The 22,500-nt window shown below is 46.2% G+C and overlaps 1 protein-coding gene across 1 annotated transcript in view; it reads left to right on the forward strand.

The window, feature by feature from the left end:
* Nucleotides 1-1,049: 1,049 nt before the first annotated feature.
* LOC145270390 (glutathione hydrolase 1 proenzyme-like) overlaps nt 1,050-22,500 on the forward strand; it is a 189,485-nt gene continuing 168,034 nt past the window's right edge. The window contains exon 1 of the mRNA XM_080126041.1: nt 1,050-1,197. Within this exon, the coding sequence (XP_079982167.1) occupies nt 1,160-1,197 (38 nt within the window). The 5' untranslated portion in view covers nt 1,050-1,159. The remainder of the gene's footprint in view (nt 1,198-22,500) is intronic.

A 22,500-nucleotide genomic window follows, 5' to 3' on the forward strand; every position in this document is an offset into this window, starting at 1 on the left:
ACAGAGTTCCACAGGCGTGCACTTCTAAGAAAAAAGCTTTGTTCATGGAATCTACGTTTTGGTTTTGGCATAGATAAAGAGTGGGGAAAATTATTGACAGTGGATTCAGCTAGACAGGTGTTTATCGTGAAAGATTGGCGAGGGGAGACCAGAGATTGGAGCACAGATGAGCGCTTGCCATGGAAGTAACAATAAAACAAAGACAAGCTCGCAACGTCTCTCCTGTGGGAGAGAGGTTGCCGGGAAGAGAAAAGGGCATCCCCCACTAAGCCATGAAGCCTATTTTGTACTCTGTCAAGGCAGGATAGGCTGTTTTTAGCAGCTCCTGCCCAGATGTGGCAGCAGTACTCCATCCTTGGACGTACTTGGCTTTTATGTAGATAGAGAATTGCATCAGCAGTAAGAGATCTTCTGGAGTGGTAGAAGGATCCCACCAGCGACCTTGGCAACTGACTTGATGATGACCCACGGATGATCGTCGTTGGACATAGCGGCAAGTTTTACGCATACTCCGCTAAATGTATGCTACTTTGCTAAATTTCTGATAGATGATGATGATGATGATGATGATGATGATGATGATGATGATGATGATGATGATTTTTTTTTATCTTATTGATCTTATGATTCCATTTAATTTTATCTGTTTCATCAGAATAACCTTCGAATCAATCTTTGATCTCTGTAATCTTTGAATTTGCCGAATCCGTGGTTATGATTTTTTTTTCTTACATTTGTTTATTATTATTATTATTATTATTATTATTAGTATTATTATTATTATGATTATTATTATTATTATTATTATTATTATTATTATTATCAACCTTATAATTTTGATTCGTTTTTTTTTTTTTTATCAAACTTATAATTTGGACAAATTTAGTAACTCTAAAAAAAAAAAAAAAAGAAAAAGAAATCGAGCCTTATCTCTCTTTTCTTTTTCTTTTCTTTTCTTTTTGTTATTTTTTAAAAATATTTTCTTTAAATGACGTAGACAACAGGATACATTCTGATTGGCTAGAAACGCCCACTTCAAATTATATCACTCGAAAACTCGACCAGATATAAAGAAATAAATTATATAAACCGCAACAGATTATTTACTTACATACATATTTCTTTTCTTTGGAGGACAAAATTTATTTGAATACTGAACATGGAGGATAAGCAACCTATACTACCAAACGAACGACGGTTAGTTAAATAGTTCTTACTTTTTAAATTAATTTTCTTTCCTCAATACTACTACTACTACTACTACTACTACTACTACTAACACTAATACTACTACTACTACTACTAATAATAATAATAATAATAACTAGCGGGACCTGTGGAAATTCCACAGGAGACTCATTCATATGTAATATATTGATGTTGGCATTCTGTAGATGTTCAGTGTCTCGCTCTAATATTATTGTACCTATTTACTATGCCTCCCCACGGGACAGAGTTAGACACCAGGGTCGTTTTTTAACGCGGAGAAAAGGTACAAAAAAAAAAAAAAAAATTTCTCAGTCGTGAAGGATTTATCCTCCACTGAAAGAGAACGAGAAATGGAAGCGCCTCATCTGAAGAACAGATGCTATTTATTTGCTCCCCCACTGAGCAAATTAGGCACAAGGCCGTTTTTAATGTGAGGTAAAAACCAGCTCCCCTAAAAGTAGGCAAAAAGGGGGCACTTTGGTTACCAAAAATAATAATTGTCCCAGTATAGAGGGTTTCCCCTCCATTGACTGGTACAAATTATCTTAAGTGCAGCATCTGCCGGAACAGATGGTATTTATTTGCTCCTCCACTGAGCAAATTAGGCACAAGGCCGTTTTTAATGTGAGGTAAAAACCAGCTCCCCTAAAAGTAGGCAAAAAGGGGGCACTCTGGTTACCAAAAATAATAATTGTCCCAGTATAGAGGGTTTCCCCTCCATTGACTGGTACAAATTATCTTAAGTGCAGCATCTGCCGGAACAGATGGTATTTATTTGCTCCCCCACTGAGCAAATTAGGCACAAGGCCGTTTTTAATGTGAGGTAAAAACCAGCTCCCCTAAAAGTAGGCAAAAAGGGGGCACTCTGGTTACCAAAAATAATAATTGTCCCAGTATAGAGGGTTTCCCCTCCATTGACTGGTACAAATTATCTTAAGTGCAGCATCTGCCGGAACAGATACTACACTTTGAGATATTAAATCTTTTATTCATGTTAAAAAAATACAGAAAAAAAATCAACGATGAACAAAAAACTTAGGCACATGGCCAACTCAAAAGGGGGGATTTTGGGGGTCGTTGGTCATCCTTGTCACTCCAGAACTAAACAAAGTCAAAAGTTTCTCCCAGCTAGTATCTTCTTTCACCATAATACCGCATTCACCCTTTCATATTGGGGGACGTCCTAGTAACTCCCAATTTTTAAAACATTTTTTTTTTTTTTATTGACGTGTAAAAACAAAAAAGATAACAATAAAATGGTAACAATAATTCATTTGTGTCGAGGGAGGGGAAAAAAAAAAAAAAAAAAAAAAAAAAAAAAAAAAAAAAAAAAAAAAGGTGATTAGTAGGACCCTCCCAACCCCGTCTAGTTGATAGACTGCCCGTTCCACTAGGTTTGTAAAAGGAACCTCGCTTCTGCGGGTCAGTCTCTAGGTGGGGATGCCCTCTAGATGGGGGTGAATGGAGAAAAGAAAATTTTGTGGGTAAGGGATGGAGGTTAGTTTGTATTTCTTTTTCTCCAAGATGGGTAAAATTTAGAGGAAGGGGTGAAAACAAAAATTGCAGGTAAGAGGGGATGGGGATCTTGGAGGCTTCCTAATCGGGGAGGGATGGAACACACACTCAGCTAGCTGAGAGACTACTTGTTTAATTTAACTTTACAGAACTGCGCGTTCCACACCTAGGCGGGGAACACGTATTCAAATTTGGCTCCTCTTCGTACACACAGACTTGCCACATGTATCCATCTTCTGTCAAATGCCGCGCGATGCAGCCTTCTTCTATCACATCTGATCTTCACCCGTAGTTGGTGTTTAAAGAACGCGATCAGATCTTGATCAGAAAAAGACAACACCCCCCGGCAACCTTGCAGACGCGACGTCCAAATCACCATTCTCGCCACGGCCAGAATCGTAACGTAGACCATTTGTCTTTCCCGGTCCCACGGCGGCCTCACGTTGTCCACAACATTGGATACAGTAATTGGGTGAGGATGCTCAGGATCGATGCGAGCCGTCACCCCACTGACATACGACCAGTACTGGCGGAGTTCGCGGCAATCGAAGAAAGCGTGATCCATAGTTTCCACAGCCGTTGTCCCACAACGGGGACAATCAGGCGACTCCAGAAACCCAGAACTGCATTGTATGTTGTTGAGTGGAAGTGCATTTCGGGCCAATCGCCAGGTCAGAGAGAACTCCGAATTGTTCAGATGACTCGAACCTGGCGCCCAGCTCCACGCGGAGCGGATCTCACTCTGCTGCCACCCCAAACGCGCGCATAGCGGGTCGTCAGCGGCCTCCCTCACTAGATCCCTGTGGAGTTCCCTACGGGTAGCAGTCACAAGGTCACTGGACCTTGGTAGTCGTTTTAGCGCGGCTCGGCACTCTTTCATGTAGGCAGATTCTCCCCGCGGCCTGCGACGGCTCTCGATGGAAGGGTCGAGAACGAGGTCGGGGAAGGCGGCAGTAACCACGGGGTGCCACGGTTGGTCCTCCTGCATATAGTGGCTCAGGAAGGCCAGCCTCTCAGCATCTCGATGACACTTCAAGTCCGGCATTCCCAAGCCTCCCTCACACGGACGTTGAATACAGACCTGTCTGCTCACCCAGTGTCTTCCTCTGTCCCAAAGGAGCGAGGACAAGAGTTCGACAAGAGCTTTTAGGTGTTGTGCAGGCAGGGGAAGTACGGCCAGTCGGTAAAGGATGAGAGGAAAGACGTAAGTGGCGCACGCCTCAGCTCTACCCTTTAAGGAAAGTTTCCTAGGAAGCCACGAATTGACTGCAGCCTCCACCTTTGACCGTACCTCCAACCAATTCTTGTCAAGCTGGAGACCCGGTCCGAACCACACGCCGAGGATCCGGACCGGGCCATCTGTCCAGCTGAAGGGCGCAGGGAGGTTTGCGTTGCCACTCCATGCGCCCAACCGCAGTCCTACCGACTTGTTGCGGTTTATCTTGGCCCCTGTAATTCTTTCGTACTGTGTGAGTGCCTCCGACACGACCTCAATGTCTCTGAAGCCCGACACGAAGATCGTGACATCATCGGCGAACGCGGATACCTTAGCAGCTGAGCCGCCAGGCAGAGCCATTCCGCGCAGGGCCGAATTTGCCTCCCCATGTCTCAGCTTGCGGAGAAGAGGCTCCAAAGCCAGGACATAAAGCAGGGGCGACAGCGGACAACCCTGACGAACCGACCGAGAGATAACAAAGGGCTTCGAGCGCTTTCCGTTCACTTGCACGACAGCCATGGGCTGTCGATACATTATGGAGATCCACTTGCAAAAGTCCGGTTTAAAACCGGCGGCCTCTAAGACAGATGCCAGGAAACGATGGTCGACCCTATCGAAAGCTTTGGACTGATCTAAGTTTATCAGCGCGGCTTCCGTGTCGTCATCTATTCCCCCCTCTAGGATCATGCGGATCAGGTGCAAGTTGTTCTGAATCGATCTCCCCTTCACAGCGTAGTTCTGTTCCGGTTCAACCAACTCGTCGATAACAACCTGCAGCCGATTCGACAGGACCTTGGCCAAAATCTTCAACTCTGTGTTTAGCAGAGTTATGGGCCTGTAGTCGTCTAACTCTTCCCCTCCATGCCCGTCACCTTTCTTCAGCAATGTGATCACTCCCTTGGTCACCTGCCCTGGGATGGATCCCTGAGCAAACCAATGGTTGAACATATCCGTCAGAAGAGGCAGAAACATGGGCGACAGCCTCAAGTACAGTTCGTATGGCAGACCATCAAGTCCTGGCGATCTGTCACAGCTGACCTGCTTCAGCGCAGTAAAGACCTCCCGCTCCGTCACCCGGCCCTCGCAACTAGCCGCTCTAGCCGCCTCGAGGCGGGGAGAGTCGGCCAAATAGTCGCTAAACTCAAGGACCGGAAGATCGGGCTGCTGCGTAAAACGCTCCTCGAAATGTTCTCGAAACCCCTCGCAGATCTCCCGAGTCGATTCCAGGGTGCGTCCATTCGGATGTTTGATTTTTGCAATGTATTTGTCCGAGCCACGCCTAGAAACCTCACGGCGCACGTCTGCATCAGAATTGACTGCTTCGTTGCCTATCTTTCTAAGCCTAGCTCTAACTACTTGGCCTTCGTAACGCTTGCTAGTCTCGCGTAGAAGGTCCTGCTTAGCTAGTTCCTGACTAACCCTATCACCCTCCCCCGTAGCCTGGGCTAGTTTCTGCTCTAGCTTCTTCTTCGTCTTGGCCTTATCTAGTGCGAGGCGCTGGGCATACTTGACGGAGAAGCTTCTGATCTTGGCTTTGAGACCTAACCACCACTTACTCCCGGTAACCGCCCCCACTAGTGCCTTTTTAATCAATTCTCTTAACTGATCTTGGAAGTCTTGTATCTCCAGAAGGGAGGTGTTTAACTTCCAGTACCCCGCTAACTTAGGCCTATTTCCTAGCTTCAGCCGGGCCATAACTAATTTATGGTCCGTCTGGCCTAGCCAAGTGAACGTGGGACAAGATAAGAAGTCTACTTCGCCTCTCCTAACTAACATCCTGTCCAAATAAGTATTTGGATAGGAGGAAACACTATTGGTCCACGTCCACATCTCCCGCCCTGGATGCTCGACCCGAAACCTGTCGACCAGACCGCATCTAGCCATCAGATCAGCCAGGCTGGACTCGCACCTCTCCGATCCTCTAGCTCCGCCTCCTACCTTATCTATGTCGGGGTCTAAGATGGAATTCCAATCCCCCATTAGCACTACCCGCTTCCGACAATCTACAAACGCGTCAAGCTGACTGAAGAATGAGACCCTCTCACGAGCGGTGCTGGGCGCATGAACCGCAATCACCCGAAACACAGAATCTTTTACGGCAACATCGGCCACAACCAGCCTACCCACTGCATCTCTATGGACAACGTCGACCGTCGCCGACAGGGTACGTTTAACCAGCACGGAAACTCCCTTCCCCCGCGGGCTGCCATATGCTGAGAAAACCTCAAAGTCTCGGGCCAGCACCTGACAGTCCACAGAGGAAACGAAATGCGTCTCCTGAATCGCAGCGACATCCACTCCCAGGGACAAGAGGTCGTGCCGGAGGCGAGCCGCCCGGCCCGATGATCTCAAGCCCCTCGCATTCAGACTAGCCAAATTCAAAGCCATGGTACCTACCTTAAGGTGTGTTACACTCAGCTCCGAAGTCAGCCGGGGAAAGGACACCGACGTTGTGTGCAATGCTCAAGGTGGTCAGGTTTTTCATGTCCTGACCTTCTCTCACAATGCCGCCGACATCCAAAGGGTAAGTCAATTTAAGGGCCCTATAGAGTGACGGATGGACCAACACTGGGACCCTTCCCTTGCATTGTTTTGCGAGTTCCTCAAGGGAAGGGTCATTTTTCCTAATCAGTTCAATTCCCGGACCAGCCCCTTCAGCGGCTTCCAGCATTGTCCACACGTTGGTTTTGCAGGCCTCAGGAAGCCTGACGAAAGTTGTTAGCCGTGGGGCGTCCGGGAAATTAGAGGGGACATTAACGTCTTTTCCCCCTATCTGTTGGCAGTCCAGCAGAGGTTTTAAATTTTTTCTCTGCCGGTGTGGTACGCCCATTGCCACAGACAGGGGGTCTACAGAACAAAGTTCCTCTCTCGTTTCGAGGGCGAGAGTCCCTGTTGGAGTGAGTCCGTAAGTGGGAGAATCTGAAGGGTCTCTCCCCCTCCCGGGTTCATTCTTTTCTTTCTGGGATGGCGGCTCAATTTGCATTGGTGTGGGGACGAGTGTCTGTGTGGTGTCTGGTGTTGGTGTTGGTGCGGTGTCTGGTGTTGGTGTGATGTCTGGTGTTGGTGTTGGTGCGGTGTCTGGTGTTGGTGTTGGTGCAGTGTCTGGTGTTGGTGCAGTGTCTGGTGTTGGTGCAGTGTCTGGTGTTGGTGCGGTGTCTGATGTTGGTGTTGGTGTTGGTGCGGTGTCTGATGTTGGTGTTGGTGTTAGTGCGGTGTCTAGTGTTGGTGCAGTATGTGGTATGGGGGTGGAAGTGGGTTGTGTTGTTGTTAGAGGTGGTGTATGCTCACAGGGAGTGGGGGCTGCCTTTTCTTCCCCTTTCCTTTTCTTTTTTATTCTTTTGAATGAACCGGGGAGTGGTGAGGTTGAGTTCCTCTCCCTCTCACTAGCAGATTCATCCTCAGAGGAGCAGTGTTTTCTTCGCTTGATCCCCGTCTCAATTGGTGTGGGGACCGTTGGTTGTTGCTGCTCCTCTAATTGTTGTTTCTCCGGTTGATGCTGTTGCTTTTCTGGTTGCTGCAGCCGTTTTTGTTGCTGCTGTTCTGGCTGTTGCTGCTGCTGCTGTTTTTGTTGTTGCTGCTGTTTTCGTAGCATTGGTTGTGGAATTGGCCGCGGCAGCTGATGTTGTTGCTGCGGCTGGTTCAACGGCTGGTTTGGCTGCTGCTGCTGTGTCTGCTGCCATGGCTGTTGCTGCGGCTGTTGTGGAGGCTGCTGTTGTTGTTGCTGCCTCGGTTGTTGGGTTGGTTGTGGGACGGTGGCAGATGGGATTGTGGGCTTCCGTTTCCGCCTCATTACCGTGATCCATTCCTCCCCTTTGGGCTCCTGCACAGTTTTGGGTTTCCTCGGTGCTGGGGTTGGTGCTCTGGTTGCAGGAGTTGTGACAGCCTGTTTGGACACTGGTGCTGTCTCAGAGGTTGGGACCGCCTTTAGTGTCACTTGAGTAGGATTTGACCTTTGAGGGCAGCTCTTGGCCATGTGACCCTGTTTTTGGCAAAACCAGCAGTGCGGACGACGCCCCTCCACTACTACTGTCATAGTTGCCTCCTTAAATGTCAGCTGTGCTGGTATCGCCTGGAAGCCTTCTTTCTTTAGCCTCATGGCCACAGTGTAGCTGCCCAAGTGCATGCCGGTTTTCGACCGCACTGGGGTTATTTTTTCCACCTCGCCGAACTGTGTGAAGAAGGATCCCAGGATTTCTGCTGATATTTGCATAGGTACATTGAATACCTGCACCCGGGTCCTTGTCCTGCCCTGGTATTCGGGCTTTAGTTTTGTTCTCCCATACTTAATTTCCTGTAGGGAGAGTCTCTCCGCATCTTCCTTGGTGGGTAGGAGGATGTCCCACATGGCGTAGCTCCTCTGGTACAGGTATAATACCGGGATGTTTAGCTTGTGTAGGAGCCCTGCCATGTCTTCCTTTTTCATCCCTAGGAGGCGGTTTTCCGGCATATCCGAGATGATGAGGGAGAGCACTCTGTCTTCGATTGCCTCCCAAGCGCCTGGCACTGGTTTAATTTCTGCCCCCTCTATGTATTGTCTGTACTTGGTCAAGTACAAGTCTCTATACTCTTGAGGGGACAGTTGCTTCTCTACAGTCTTCCCCCATGCCGACCCTCTTGTTGGTGTTGGATCTTTGGTGAGGTTGGACTGTTTTTGCTGTTCCTTGGCGGAAGGGTTGCTATTTTGAGGGGCATTTTCCTTTCCGCTTTCCTTTGGGACCGACTCTCCCTGCTCTATACTTCTTCCAGGAAATACTTCCCTTTTTGGGGAGTCGGCCTCCTGGGGAGCATTGTCCTCTTTATTGTCTTTGGGAGCTTTTGCCCCTTTTGTTTTGGGGAGGTTTAGGCTGTATGCCCCCTCGTTTTCTTGATTTGCTCCCCTTTTGGGGCAGTAGCCCTCCTGGGGAGCACTGTCTCTCTTATCGTTCTTTGGGGCTACTGCCTCTTGATTTTTGTTGTCAGAGCGGGATGCCCTGTCCAACATTGTTTTTTCTCCCCTTTGTGGGGAGTCGCCCTCTTGGGGAGCACTGTCTCCCTTATCGTCCTTTGGGGCTACTGCCTCTTGATTTTTGTTGTCGGAACGGGATGCCCCGTCCAACATTGTTTTTCCTCCCCTTTGTGGGGAGTCGCCCTCTTGGGGAGCTGCTGGTGAGTTTTCTCCTTTCTGAGGGGCGTCCTTTGGTTTAGTGTCCGGGCGGTATGCCCCGTTGCTTTTTGCTTCCCCTGTTGGGGAGTCGTCCTCTTGGGGAGCAGTTTTTCTTGTGGTAGCCCCCTGGCTGGGGGTATCGGTATTGGTGGTCCCCGGGCTGGGGGTGTCCATTTTTGAAAGAAGCTCTCTCTTCCCTGTATAATTCACCAAAATGAGTGACGTGGAGTCGACGTCCAAATTGGGAGCCGACTTTGGCGCCAAAAAGAAGTGGCGCCAAAGGCGGCAAGAGGGGAGATAGAACTGAGAGAGGGAGTGGGAAGTTAGTGGAGGGAAGAGAGAAAGTGTTTCTGACCCTCCCTCGCGGGAAGGTCGTAAATTATCAGCTCGGATCCCCCCCCGTGGGGGAGGGGGGAGAGCAGAGAAAGACAGACAAAGTGGGGGTGCGGACAGAACGCTACCCAACAAGCTCGCCGGCCACGAGAATGTGTCGCCAGAACAACACTGACTATCGCTGTGTATGTATCAGAGAACAGATACTACACTTTGAGATATTAAATCTTTTATTCATGTTAAAAAAAATACAGAAAAAAAATCAACGATGAACAAAAAACTTAGGCACATGGCCAACTCAAAAGGGGGGATTTTGGGGGTCGTTGGTCATCCTTGTCACTCCAGAACTAAACAAAGTCAAAAGTTTCTCCCAGCTAGTATCTTCTTTCACCATAATACCGCATTCACCCTTTCATATTGGGGGACGTCCTAGTAACTCCCAATTTTTTAAAACATTTTTTATTGACGTGTAAAAACAAAAAAGATAACAATAAAATGGTAACAATAATTCATTTGTGTCGAGGGAGGGGGAAGAAAAAACAAAAGGTGATTAGTAGGACCCTCCCAGCCCCGTCTAGTTGATAGACTGCCCGTTCCACTAGGTTTGTAAAAGGAACCTCGCTTCTGCGGGTCAGTCTCTAGGTGGGGATGCCCTCTAGATGGGGGTGAATGGAGAAAAGAAAATTTTGTGGGTAAGGGATGGAGGTTAGTTTGTATTTCTTTTTCTCCAAGATGGGTAAAATTTAGAGGAAGGGGTGAAAACAAAAATTGCAGGTAAGAGGGGATGGGGATCTTGGAGGCTTCCTAATCGGGGAGGGATGGAACACACACTCAGCTAGCTGAGAGACTACTTGTTTAATTTAACTTTACAGAACTGCGCGTTCCACACCTAGGCGGGGAACACGTATTCAAATTTGGCTCCTCTTCGTACACACAGACTTGCCACATGTATCCATCTTCTGTCAAATGCCGCGCGATGCAGCCTTCTTCTATCACATCTGATCTTCACCCGTAGTTGGTGTTTAAAGAACGCGATCAGATCTTGATCAGAAAAAGACAACACCCCCCAGCAACCTTGCAGACGCGACGTCCAAATCACCATTCTCGCCACGGCCAGAATCGTAACGTAGACCATTTGTCTTTCCCGGTCCCACGGTGGCCTCACGTTGTCCACAACATTGGATACAGTAATTGGGCGAGGATGCTCAGGATCGATGCGAGCCGTCACCCCACTGACATACGACCAGTACTGGCGGAGTTCGCGGCAATCGAAGAAAGCGTGATCCGTAGTTTCCACAGCCGTTGTCCCACAACGGGGACAATCAGGCGACTCCAGAAACCCAGAACTGCATTGTATGTTGTTGAGTGGAAGTGCATTTCGGGCCAATCGCCAGGTCAGAGAGAACTCCGAATTGTTCAGATGACTCGAACCCGGCGCCCAGCTCCACGCGGAGCGGATCTCACTCTGCTGCCACCCCAAACGCGCGCATAGCGGGTCGTCAGCGGCCCCCTTCACTAGATCCCTGTGGAGTTCCCTACGGGTAGCAGTCACAAGGTCACTGGACCTTGGTAGTCGTTTTAGCGCGGCTCGGCACTCTTTCATGTAGGCAGATTCTCCCCGCGGCCTGCGACGGCTCTCGATGGAAGGGTCGAGAACGAGGTCGGGGAAGGCGGCAGTAACCACGGGGTGCCACGGTTGGTCCTCCTGCATATAGTGGCTCAGGAAGGCCAGCCTCTCAGCATCTCGATGACACTTCAAGTCCGGCATTCCCAAGCCTCCCTCACACGGACGTTGAATACAGACCTGTCTGCTCACCCAGTGTCTTCCTCTGTCCCAAAGGAGCGAGGACAAGAGTTCGACAAGAGCTTTTAGGTGTTGTGCAGGCAGGGGAAGTACGGCCAGTCGGTAAAGGATGAGAGGAAAGACGTAAGTGGCGCACGCCTCAGCTCTACCCTTTAAGGAAAGTTTCCTAGGAAGCCACGAATTGACTGCAGCCTCCACCTTTGACCGTACCTCCAACCAATTCTTGTCAAGCTGGAGACCCGGTCCGAACCACACGCCGAGGATCCGGACCGGGCCATCTGTCCAGCTGAAGGGCGCAGGGAGGTTTGCGTTGCCACTCCATGCGCCCAACCGCAGTCCTACCGACTTGTTGCGGTTTATCTTGGCCCCTGTAATTCTTTCGTACTGTGTGAGTGCCTCCGACACGACCTCAATGTCTCTGAAGCCCGACACGAAGATCGTGACATCATCGGCGAACGCGGATACCTTGGCAGCTGAGCCGCCAGGCAGAGCCATTCCGCGCAGGGCCGAATTTGCCTCCCCATGTCTCAGCTTGCGGAGAAGAGGCTCCAAAGCCAGGACATAAAGCAGGGGCGACAGCGGACAACCCTGACGAACCGACCGAGAGATAACAAAGGGTTTCGAGCGCTTTCCGTTCACTTGCACGACAGCCATGGGCTGTCGATACATTATGGAGATCCACTTGCAAAAGTCCGGTTTAAAACCGGCGGCCTCTAAGACAGATGCCAGGAAACGATGGTCGACCCTATCGAAAGCTTTGGACTGATCTAAGTTTATCAGCGCGGCTTCCGTGTCGTCATCTATTCCCCCCTCTAGGATCATGCGGATCAGGTGCAAGTTGTTCTGAATCGATCTCCCCTTCACAGCGTAGTTCTGTTCCGGTTCAACCAACTCGTCGATAACAACCTGCAGCCGATTCGACAGGACCTTGGCCAAAATCTTCAACTCTGTGTTTAGCAGAGTTATGGGCCTGTAGTCGTCTAACTCTTCCCCTCCATGCCCGTCACCTTTCTTCAGCAATGTGATCACTCCCTTGGTCACCTGCCCTGGGATGGATCCCTGAGCAAACCAATGGTTGAACATATCCGTCAGAAGAGGCAGAAACATGGGCGACAGCCTCAAGTACAGTTCGTATGGCAGACCATCAAGTCCTGGCGATCTGTCACAGCTGACCTGCTTCAGCGCAGTAAAGACCTCCCGCTCCGTCACCCGGCCCTCGCAACTAGCCGCTCTAGCCGCCTCGAGGCGGGGAGAGTCGGCCAAATAGTCGCTAAACTCAAGGACCGGAAGATCGGGCTGCTGCGTAAAACGCTCCTCGAAATGTTCTCGAAACCCCTCGCAGATCTCCCGAGTCGATTCCAGGGTGCGTCCATTCGGATGTTTGATTTTTGCAATGTATTTGTCCGAGCCACGCCTAGAAACCTCACGGCGCACGTCTGCATCAGAATTGACTGCTTCGTTGCCTATCTTTCTAAGCCTAGCTCTAACTACTTGGCCTTCGTAACGCTCGCTAGTCTCGCGTAGAAGGTCCTGCTTAGCTAGTTCCTGACTAACCCTATCACCCTCCCCCGTAGCCTGGGCTAGTTTCTGCTCTAGCTTCTTCTTCGTCTTGGCCTTATCTAGTGCGAGGCGCTGGGCATACTTGACGGAGAAGCTTCTGATCTTGGCTTTGAGACCTAACCACCACTTACTCCCGGTAACCGCCCCCACTAGTGCCTTTTTAATCAATTCTCTTAACTGATCTTGGAAGTCTTGTATCTCCAGAAGGGAGGTGTTTAACTTCCAGTACCCCGCTAACTTAGGCCTATTTCCTAGCTTCAGCCGGGCCATAACTAATTTATGGTCCGTCTGGCCTAGCCAAGTGAACGTGGGACAAGATAAGAAGTCTACTTCGCCTCTCCTAACTAACATCCTGTCCAAATAAGTATTTGGATAGGAGGAAACACTATTGGTCCACGTCCACATCTCCCGCCCTGGATGCTCGACCCGAAACCTGTCGACCAGACCGCATCTAGCCATCAGATCAGCCAGGCTGGACTCGCACCTCTCCGATCCTCTAGCTCCGCCTCCTACCTTATCTATGTCGGGGTCTAAGATGGAATTCCAATCCCCCATTAGCACTACCCGCTTCCGACAATCTACAAACGCGTCAAGCTGACTGAAGAATGAGACCCTCTCACGAGCAGTGCTGGGCGCATGAACCGCAATCACCCGAAACACAGAATCTTTTACGGCAACATCGGCCACAACCAGCCTACCCACTGCATCTCTATGGACAACGTCGACCGTCGCCGACAGGGTACGTTTAACCAGCACGGAAACTCCCTTCCCCCGCGGGCTGCCATATGCTGAGAAAACCTCAAAGTCTCGGGCCAGCACCTGACAGTCCACAGAGGAAACGAAATGCGTCTCCTGAATCGCAGCGACATCCACTCCCAGGGACAAGAGGTCGTGCCGGAGGCGAGCCGCCCGGCCCGATGATCTCAAGCCCCTCGCATTCAGACTAGCCAAATTCAAAGCCATGGTACCTACCTTAAGGTGTGTTACACTCAGCTCCGAAGTCAGCCGGGGAAAGGACACCGACGTTGTGTGCAATGCTCAAGGTGGTCAGGTTTTTCATGTCCTGACCTTCTCTCACAATGCCGCCGACATCCAAAGGGTAAGTCAATTTAAGGGCCCTATAGAGTGACGGATGGACCAACACTGGGACCCTTCCCTTGCATTGTTTTGCGAGTTCCTCAAGGGAAGGGTCATTTTTCCTAATCAGTTCAATTCCCGGACTAGCCCCTTCAGCGGCTTCCAGCATTGTCCACACGTTGGTTTTGCAGGCCTCAGGAAGCCTGACGAAAGTTGTTAGCCGTGGGGCGTCCGGGAAATTAGAGGGGACATTAACGTCTTTTCCCCCTATCTGTTGGCAGTCCAGCAGAGGTTTTAAATTTTTTCTCTGCCGGTGAGGTACACCCATTGCCACAGACAGGGGGTCTACAGAACAAAGTTCCTCTCTCGTTTCGAGGGCGAGAGTCCCTGTTGGAGTGAGTCCGTAAGTGGGAGAATCTGAAGGGTCTCTCCCCCTCCCGGGTTCATTCTTTTCTTTCTGGGATGGCGGCTCAATTTGCATTGGTGTGGGGACGAGTATCTGTGTGGTGTCTGGTGTTGGTGCGGTGTCTGGTGTTGGTGTGATGTCTGGTGTTGGTGCGGTGTCTGGTGTTGGTGTTGGTGCGGTGTCTGGTGTTGGTGTTGGTGCAGTGTCTGGTGTTGGTGCAGTGTCTGGTGTTGGTGCGGTGTCTGATGTTGGTGTTGGTGTTAGTGCGGTGTCTAGTGTTGGTGCAGTATGTGGTATGGGGGTGGAAGTGGGTTGTGTTGTTGTTAGAGGTGGTGTATGCTCACAGGGAGTGGGGGCTGCCTTTTCTTCCCCTTTCCTTTTCTTTTTTATTCTTTTGAATGAACCGGGGAGTGGTGAGGTTGAGTTCCTCTCCCTCTCACTAGCAGATTCATCCTCAGAGGAGCAGTGTTTTCTTCGCTTGATCCCCGTCTCAATTGGTGTGGGGACCGTTGGTTGTTGCTGCTCCTCTAATTGTTGTTTCTCCGGTTGATGTTGTTGCTTTTCTGGTTGCTGCAGCCGTTTTTGTTGCTGCTGTTCTGGCTGTTGCTGCTGCTGCTGTTTTTGTTGTTGCTGCTGTTTTCGTGGCATTGGTTGTGGAATTGGCCGCGGCAGCTGATGTTGTTGCTGCGGCTGGTTCAACGGCTGGTTTGGCTGCTGCTGCTGTGTCTGCTGCCATGGCTGTTGCTGCAGCTGTTGTGGAGGCTGCTGTTGTTGTTGCTGCCTCGGTTGTTGGGTTGGTTGTGGGACGGTGGCAGATGGGATTGTGGGCTTCCGTTTCCGCCTCATTACCGTGATCCATTCCTCCCCTTTGGGCTCCTGCACAGTTTTGGGTTTCCTCGGTGCTGGGGTTGGTGCTCTGGTTGCAGGAGTTGTGACAGCCTGTTTGGACACTGGTGCTGTCTCAGAGGTTGGGACCGCCTTTAGTGTCACTTGAGTAGGAGTTGACCTTTGAGGGCAGCTCTTGGCCATGTGACCCTGTTTTTGGCAGAACCAGCAGTGCGGACGACGCCCCTCCACTACTACTGTCATAGTTGCCTCCTTAAATGTCAGCTGTGCTGGTATCGCCTGGAAGCCTTCTTTCTTTAGCCTCATGGCCACAGTGTAGCTGCCCAAGTGCATGCCGGTTTTCGACCGCACTGGGGTTATTTTTTCCACCTCGCCGAACTGTGTGAAGAAGGATCCCAGGATTTCTGCTGATATTTGCATAGGTACATTGAATACCTGCACCCGGGTCCTTGTCCTGCCCTGGTATTCGGGCTTTAGTTTTGTTCTCCCATACTTAATTTCCTGTAGGGAGAGTCTCTCCGCATCTTCCTTGGTGGGTAGGAGGATGTCCCACATGGCGTAGCTCCTCTGGTACAGGTATAATACCGGGATGTTTAGCTTGTGTAGGAGCCCTGCCATGTCTTCCTTTTTCATCCCTAGGAGGCGGTTTTCCGGCATATCCGAGATGATGAGGGAGAGCACTCTGTCTTCGATTGCCTCCCAAGCGCCTGGCACTGGTTTAATTTCTGCCCCCTCTATGTATTGTCTGTACTTGGTCAAGTACAAGTCTCTATACTCTTGAGGGGACAGTTGCTTCTCTACAGTCTTCCCCCATGCCGACCCTCTTGTTGGTGTTGGATCTTTGGTGAGGTTGGACTGTTTTTGCTGTTCCTTGGCGGAAGGGTTGCTATTTTGAGGCGCATTTCCCTTTCCGCTTTCCTTTGGGACCGACTCTCCCTGCTCTATACTTCTTCCAGGAAATACTTCCCTTTTTGGGGAGTCGGCCTCCTGGGGAGCATTGTCCTCTTTATTGTCATTGGGAGCTTTTGCCTCTTTTGTTTTGGGGAGGTCTAGGCTGTATGCCCCCTCGTTTTCTTGATTTGCTCCCCTTTTGGGGCAGTAGCCCTCCTGGGGAGCACTGTCTCTCTTATCGTCCTTTGGGGCTACTGCCTCTTGATTTTTGTAGTCAGAGCGGGATGCCCTGTCCAACATTGTTTTTTCTCCCCTTTGTGGGGAGTCGCCCTCTTGGGGAGCACTGTCTCCCTTATCGTCCTTTGGGGCTACTGCCTCTTGATTTTTGTTGTCGGAACGGGATGCCCCGTCCAACATTGTTTTTCCTCCCCTTTTTGGGGAGTCGCCCTCTTGGGGAGCTGCTGGTGAGTTTTCTCCCTTCTGAGGGGCGTCCTTTGGTTTAGTGTCCGGGCGGTATGCCCCGTTGCTTTTTGCTTCCCCTGTTGGGGAGCCGTCCTCTTGGGGAGCAGTTTTTCTTGTGGTAGCCTCCTGGCTGGGGGTATCTGTATTGGTGGTCCCCGGGCTGGGGGTGTCCATTTTTGAAAAAAGCTCTCTCTTCCCTGTATAAATTCACCAAAATGAGTGACGTGGAGTCGGCGTCCAAAGTGGGAGCCGACTTTGGCGCCAAAAAGAAGTGGCGCCAAAGGCGGCAAGAGGGGAGATAGAACTGAGAGAGGGAGTGGGAAGTTAGTGGAGGGAAGAGAGAAAGTGTTTCTGACCCTCCCTCGCGGGAAGGTCGTAAATTATCAGCTCGGATCCCCCCCCGTGGGGGAGGGGGGAGAGCAGAGAAAGACAGACAAAGTGGGGGTGCGGACAGAACGCTACCCAACAAGCTCGCCGGCCACGAGAATGTGTCGCCAGAACAACACTGACTATCGCTGTGTATGTATCAGAGAACAGATACTACACTTTGATCTTGACAAAAAGGCCAAAGCTCGTAAAATTTTCATCCGTTTTCGTTGTTGCCTTTGTTGTGGCAACTGAAACAGTGACTTGTGCAGAATTTGAATCAGCCCAAAAGGTCAAGTATTTATTTGCTCCCCCACCGAGCAAATTAGGCACAAGGCCGATTTTTAATGTGAGGAGTGATGGGGAAATGGGGAACAACTCCCCGGGGAGTAGGGGAGCTGGATAGTGACAATTGGTATGAAGGGTTTCCCCTACATTGACCAAGGTCTTATATGTGGGGTTGCCCCCACATATGGTCTTTGCTTGCAGTATCTGCCGGAACAGATACTACACTTTGATATCGGCTCGAAGGCCAGGTATTTATTTGCTCCCCCACGAGCAAATTAGGCACATGTGGGATTGCTCCCACATACGGTCTTTGCTTGCAGTATCTGCCGGAACAGATACTACACTTTGAAGTATTTATTTGCTCCCTCACCGAGCAAATTAGACACAAGGCCGATTTTTAATGTGAGGAGTGAAGGGGAAATGGGGACCAACTCCCCGGGGAGTAGAGGAGCTGGATAGTGACAATTGGTATGAAGGGTTGTCCCTACATTGACCAAGGTCTTTGCTTGCAGTATCTGTTGGAACAAATACTACACTTTGAGATATTAAATCCTTTATTCATGTTAAAAATACATTGAAAATCAACAATGAACAAAAAACTTAGGCACATGGTCGTTGGTCATCCTTGTCACTCCAGAACTAAACAAAATCAAAAGTTTCTCCCAGCTAGTATCTTTCACCATAATACCACATTCACCGAAGGCCAATGTAGCTATTTTGCTAAAACTGTAAAAGTATTTATCCAAGCAAGCAGGGACGCCCGGCGTAGCCCGGTCGTAAAATACGCTTAAATATGATATTTTAATTCTTGTAGATTGTGTATCATAGAGTTAATGTTCTATCGATTTTTATATTTCATAAAGTTGCGATGTATATATATAACACTTTAGTTTCTTCAGCTATAATTGAAACCGAAACCAAAGCTTATGAAGAATCCTTGATAAAATTTTTTATTTAAAAAAAAAAAATAGATTACCAAGGTGCCATCAGCTAAAATCGAAACTGAAACCAAGACTTATGAAGAATTCTTGATAAAATTATTTAAAAAAAAAAAGAAAAAAAAAAAAAAGAAAAGATTTTTGGAGTGCCATTAGCTATAATCGAAACCGAAACCAAAACTCATGCAAAAATTCTTGATAAAATTATCTATTACAAGAAATGGAAGGTCATATCGATTAAACGACAGTCACTCGGCAGAAAAAAAAAAAAGATGTAAGCGTGACACACAAAAAAAAACACACGCTATCGTATTAATATATAGATGATGATGTTCCGTCTGCCTGCTTCCCACCTGACTACAACTTGGATGTCTTCAAGTCCAACGTTAACAAATTCCTAATGAACCGCCCCCCCCTTAAGTAAACACTTCATCAAATCTCCACACTAACGTACTGTACTTGCAATAACCCTTACCCCTGAGTGGCTTTAATAAGTGGTGACCACCGTGTAAAAAAAAATAAATAAATAAAAAAAGTTCGAGAAAAATAAAAATAAAGTAAGTACCAAAAAATTGTGATTAGACATTTTTAAATATCTAAAAACCTGTAGATCATAATCCCATTTAACATATATATATATATATATATATATATATATATATATATATATATATATATATATACATGCATACACACATACACATATATATGCATTATATGCACATAGATACAGATACACACATACATATACATATATACACAAACCCACAGATATATATATATATATATATATATATATACAATACACACATGAGACACGCATACATACATATATATATAGATACACATATACATGATGATTGCAACGTCTTGTCAGACGAGTGTCATTCCCTCAGACACTTCATGAGTTCATAAATGACTTCCATCGCCACAGAACCATTTTTATAGACAAATGCATCAGGGAGTATCTATACACAGATGATGCTACAGAGTCTTAACTTTGTACGACAGCTAAGCCTGTCTCTCGGTTCAAAATGTTGAGATCCAGCAACAAGCAAGAGCAAGATAGCCAGCAACAAGTTAAACTGTAGACCACCTTAATGCGGGTACTGGTCTCCCGCTTTATGGTTTTTTAAATCAGAGATTTGCTTCTCCTAGAGAGGTTGCCTTCACCACGGCTTACGGGAGCCCTTTCCACCTCAACACACACATTCATACACACAAACACACACGGTGCTAGTAGGCGGTCAACCCCCCCAAAAATAGGTTCATTCACTCTTTGGAAGGTCTTGTTTTTAATCCTTCAGGGAGGCTAGCCACACTCCTCACCAAACAAGTCTAGTCGGGGAACCAGTTTAGTTGCCGGTGATCCGACCATGAGGCAGGTAGTAATGTACCAGTAGCATATGACATGACCTGACATAAATATTTATTTTTTATTTTTTTATTGTAAATACAGTCATATCTTGCTAATGATGATTGCAACGTCTTGTCAGACGAGTGCCACTCCCACAGACATTTAAAATCTATGAGCCCAAATGCCTGAGAGAGTATCTATACAAAGATGATGTTACAGAGTCTTAGCTTTGTACGACAGCTAAGTCTCTCTCTTTGTTCAAAATGTTGAGATCCAGCAACAAGCAAGAGCAAGATAGCCAGCAACAAATTAAACTGCAGACCAGCTTAATGCTGGTACTGGTCTCCCGCTTTATGGTTTTTTAAATCAGAGATTTGCTTCTCCTAGAAAGGTTGCCTTCACCACGGTCTTACGGGAACCCTCTCCACCCCAATACACATATACACACACACAAATATACACGGTGCTAGTTCATTCACCCTTTTCACATACATACATACATACATACATACATACATTTAAACAGACAAGTGAGATTTACATTATAGATGTACATATTTTCGAATTTACCTGACATTTAAATGACAGGTTTTTTTACGTTTTTTTTCAATTTGAGTTAATTTTCAATAAGATTTTTCTATTATATATATGCATATATATATATATATATATATATATATATATATAATAATAAATATTAAATAAAAATGGGTTTATATATATATATATATATATATATATATATATATATATCAGTATCAAAAATGTAATTGTCTGATTTAGATGCTTGAAAATACCATAAGGTTGAAATAAATTATTGCATCGACAATTATGTAATTTCCGTGTTATAATTTTTATATATATATATATATATATATAAAAGTGAAATTGTCTCTCTGTGTGCCTGTGTATCTGTGTGTCTGTATACATTTCCCTACGCAATAACTCTGTAAATTTTTAGTCTACAGACTCGAAATTTGATATACAGGTTACTGAGGTTTGGGAAAATCGATTTGATCGGTTTTTGGCCAGAAATTTGGCGATTAAGGGGTCAAAGATTTGACCTTTGAGACCTCTACCAAACACTTGAAATTTTAGATATAGGTTCCTTGGGCATGGATCTCACTTAATAACTTGATTTGAGCCCCAAACAATAAATGTTAAGGGGTCATAATAGGGGTCAAAGTGAAAAATAATTGACCGCCTTTTTTTTCTCTCAACATACACATCCAAACACCCGGGCAACGCCGGGCTGAAATGTTAGTTATAAATAAAAGATGAACAATACACATAAAAACAAAAGATGCGAATTAAAAGTTAAATAAACTTTTATTCTATCACCAGATCAATAAGGAAAAAGAAAAAAAAAAGGAAAAAGGAAAAAAAGAAAAAAAGAAAAAAAAGGAAAAAAGAACCTACTTTTTCTTAATTTTCTTCTCCCTTTTTTTCTTTTTTCTAATTGACCTTATGACAAGGGCGCGTTCGAAATATTTCTTTTTAGAACCAGAGATAATCGACTTCCGCATTTTAAACTTTAATCCAAGCCTTTGTATATATAAACTAAAATAGAGATATATATTAGCACAGATATATATATATTAGTGATGGGACGATTGCAATATTTTTTCCGATTCTTTATGAATCGCTAAATATTTAACTATAAAGTTGTATTTTATAATACTATAATATAATATACTTTCTATCGTTAAATGTTAAAATATACTTTATAATACTATAATATAATATACTTTCTATCGTTAAATGTTAAAATATACTTTATAATACTATAATATAATATACTTTCTATTGTTAAATGTTAAAATATACTTTATAATACTATAATATAATATACTTTCTATCGTTAAATGTTAAAATATACTTTATAATACTATAATATAATATACTTTCTATCGTTAAATGTTAAAATATACTTTATGATACTATAATATAATATACTTTCTATCGATTATAGCTTCACCGGTGGTTTTAAATCATTATCACCAACAATGGAAGATTTTGCTTTAAACAAAACAAAAAAAAATAATAATAATAATTAAAAGAATCGTTTAGGCATCAGAAAATCAGTACAAATTTTTACGATTCCGATACCCTCAAATATTCCGATTTTTTGCGATTCCCAATTTTGATTTCGATTAATCGTCCCAACACTAGTATATATAAAATAAAATTTACAAAATTAACAGTAGGTTCTCTATAGTGCAATGTAGACTACAATGTATTGTGAACTAAGTCACCATATATATATATATATATATATATATATATATAGAGAGAGAGAGAGAGAGAGAGAGAGAGACTTATATGTAATATACTGAGTTCGTGTAATTCAGTAAATTTTCATATACCAATAGGTTTTAGGCCAAAAAAGGTTGACTTAAGGATTAAGCTACAAAATTATCACATTTCATAATTGAGCATTAATATACAATGTGTGCAAAATCAAGACTTCAAGACAAGGTGTTGGTGGCAACAAAAATTTTCAAAAACCAGCATTCCTTCAGACTTTATGAATAAACCCACTTTTGGCAATGTAGCATTTTTTGAATAGAAAGAAAAAAGGTGTGGGGGGGGGGAGGGGGATCTCTAACGGGGAAAAAACATGCGAGAAATGTTTACCTTGGTTGTGGTTACGGGAAACTGAACTGTCCTCCTTAGTAATCCAAGTTATAAAATTCCCACTACTTATGTTTACTACGCTAAAATCACACCCATTAACCCTTATCCTCGAGTGGCCTCTGGGCCTTGATAAGTGGTGACCCCCCCCCATAGCCTTGACTGTCGTACAGACGGTTGGGCTTCAATCCTGGCTTGAGGTAGTTGCCTGTCTAACCGCACTGATGAGCTGTGAAACAGCGAAACAGTACTTTATGTGGATGACTATATATATATATATATATATATATATATATTCGTAATATATTGAAATTCATCATTAAGATATTGGGGACTGCATATTCTAGACTGCAAGGAAAAACCAATAATAATGCCAGTCTTTATTTTATCAACAAGACAACTCCCTAGCTTTTCTAGACATACTCCTCATCATATCAGAAACCGATCTGAATTTC

The sequence above is a fragment of the Euprymna scolopes genome, chromosome 46 (genome assembly GCF_053919585.1).
Source record: "Euprymna scolopes isolate OS-2025 chromosome 46, ASM5391958v1, whole genome shotgun sequence".
Lineage (NCBI taxonomy): Eukaryota > Metazoa > Mollusca > Cephalopoda > Sepiida > Sepiolidae > Euprymna > Euprymna scolopes.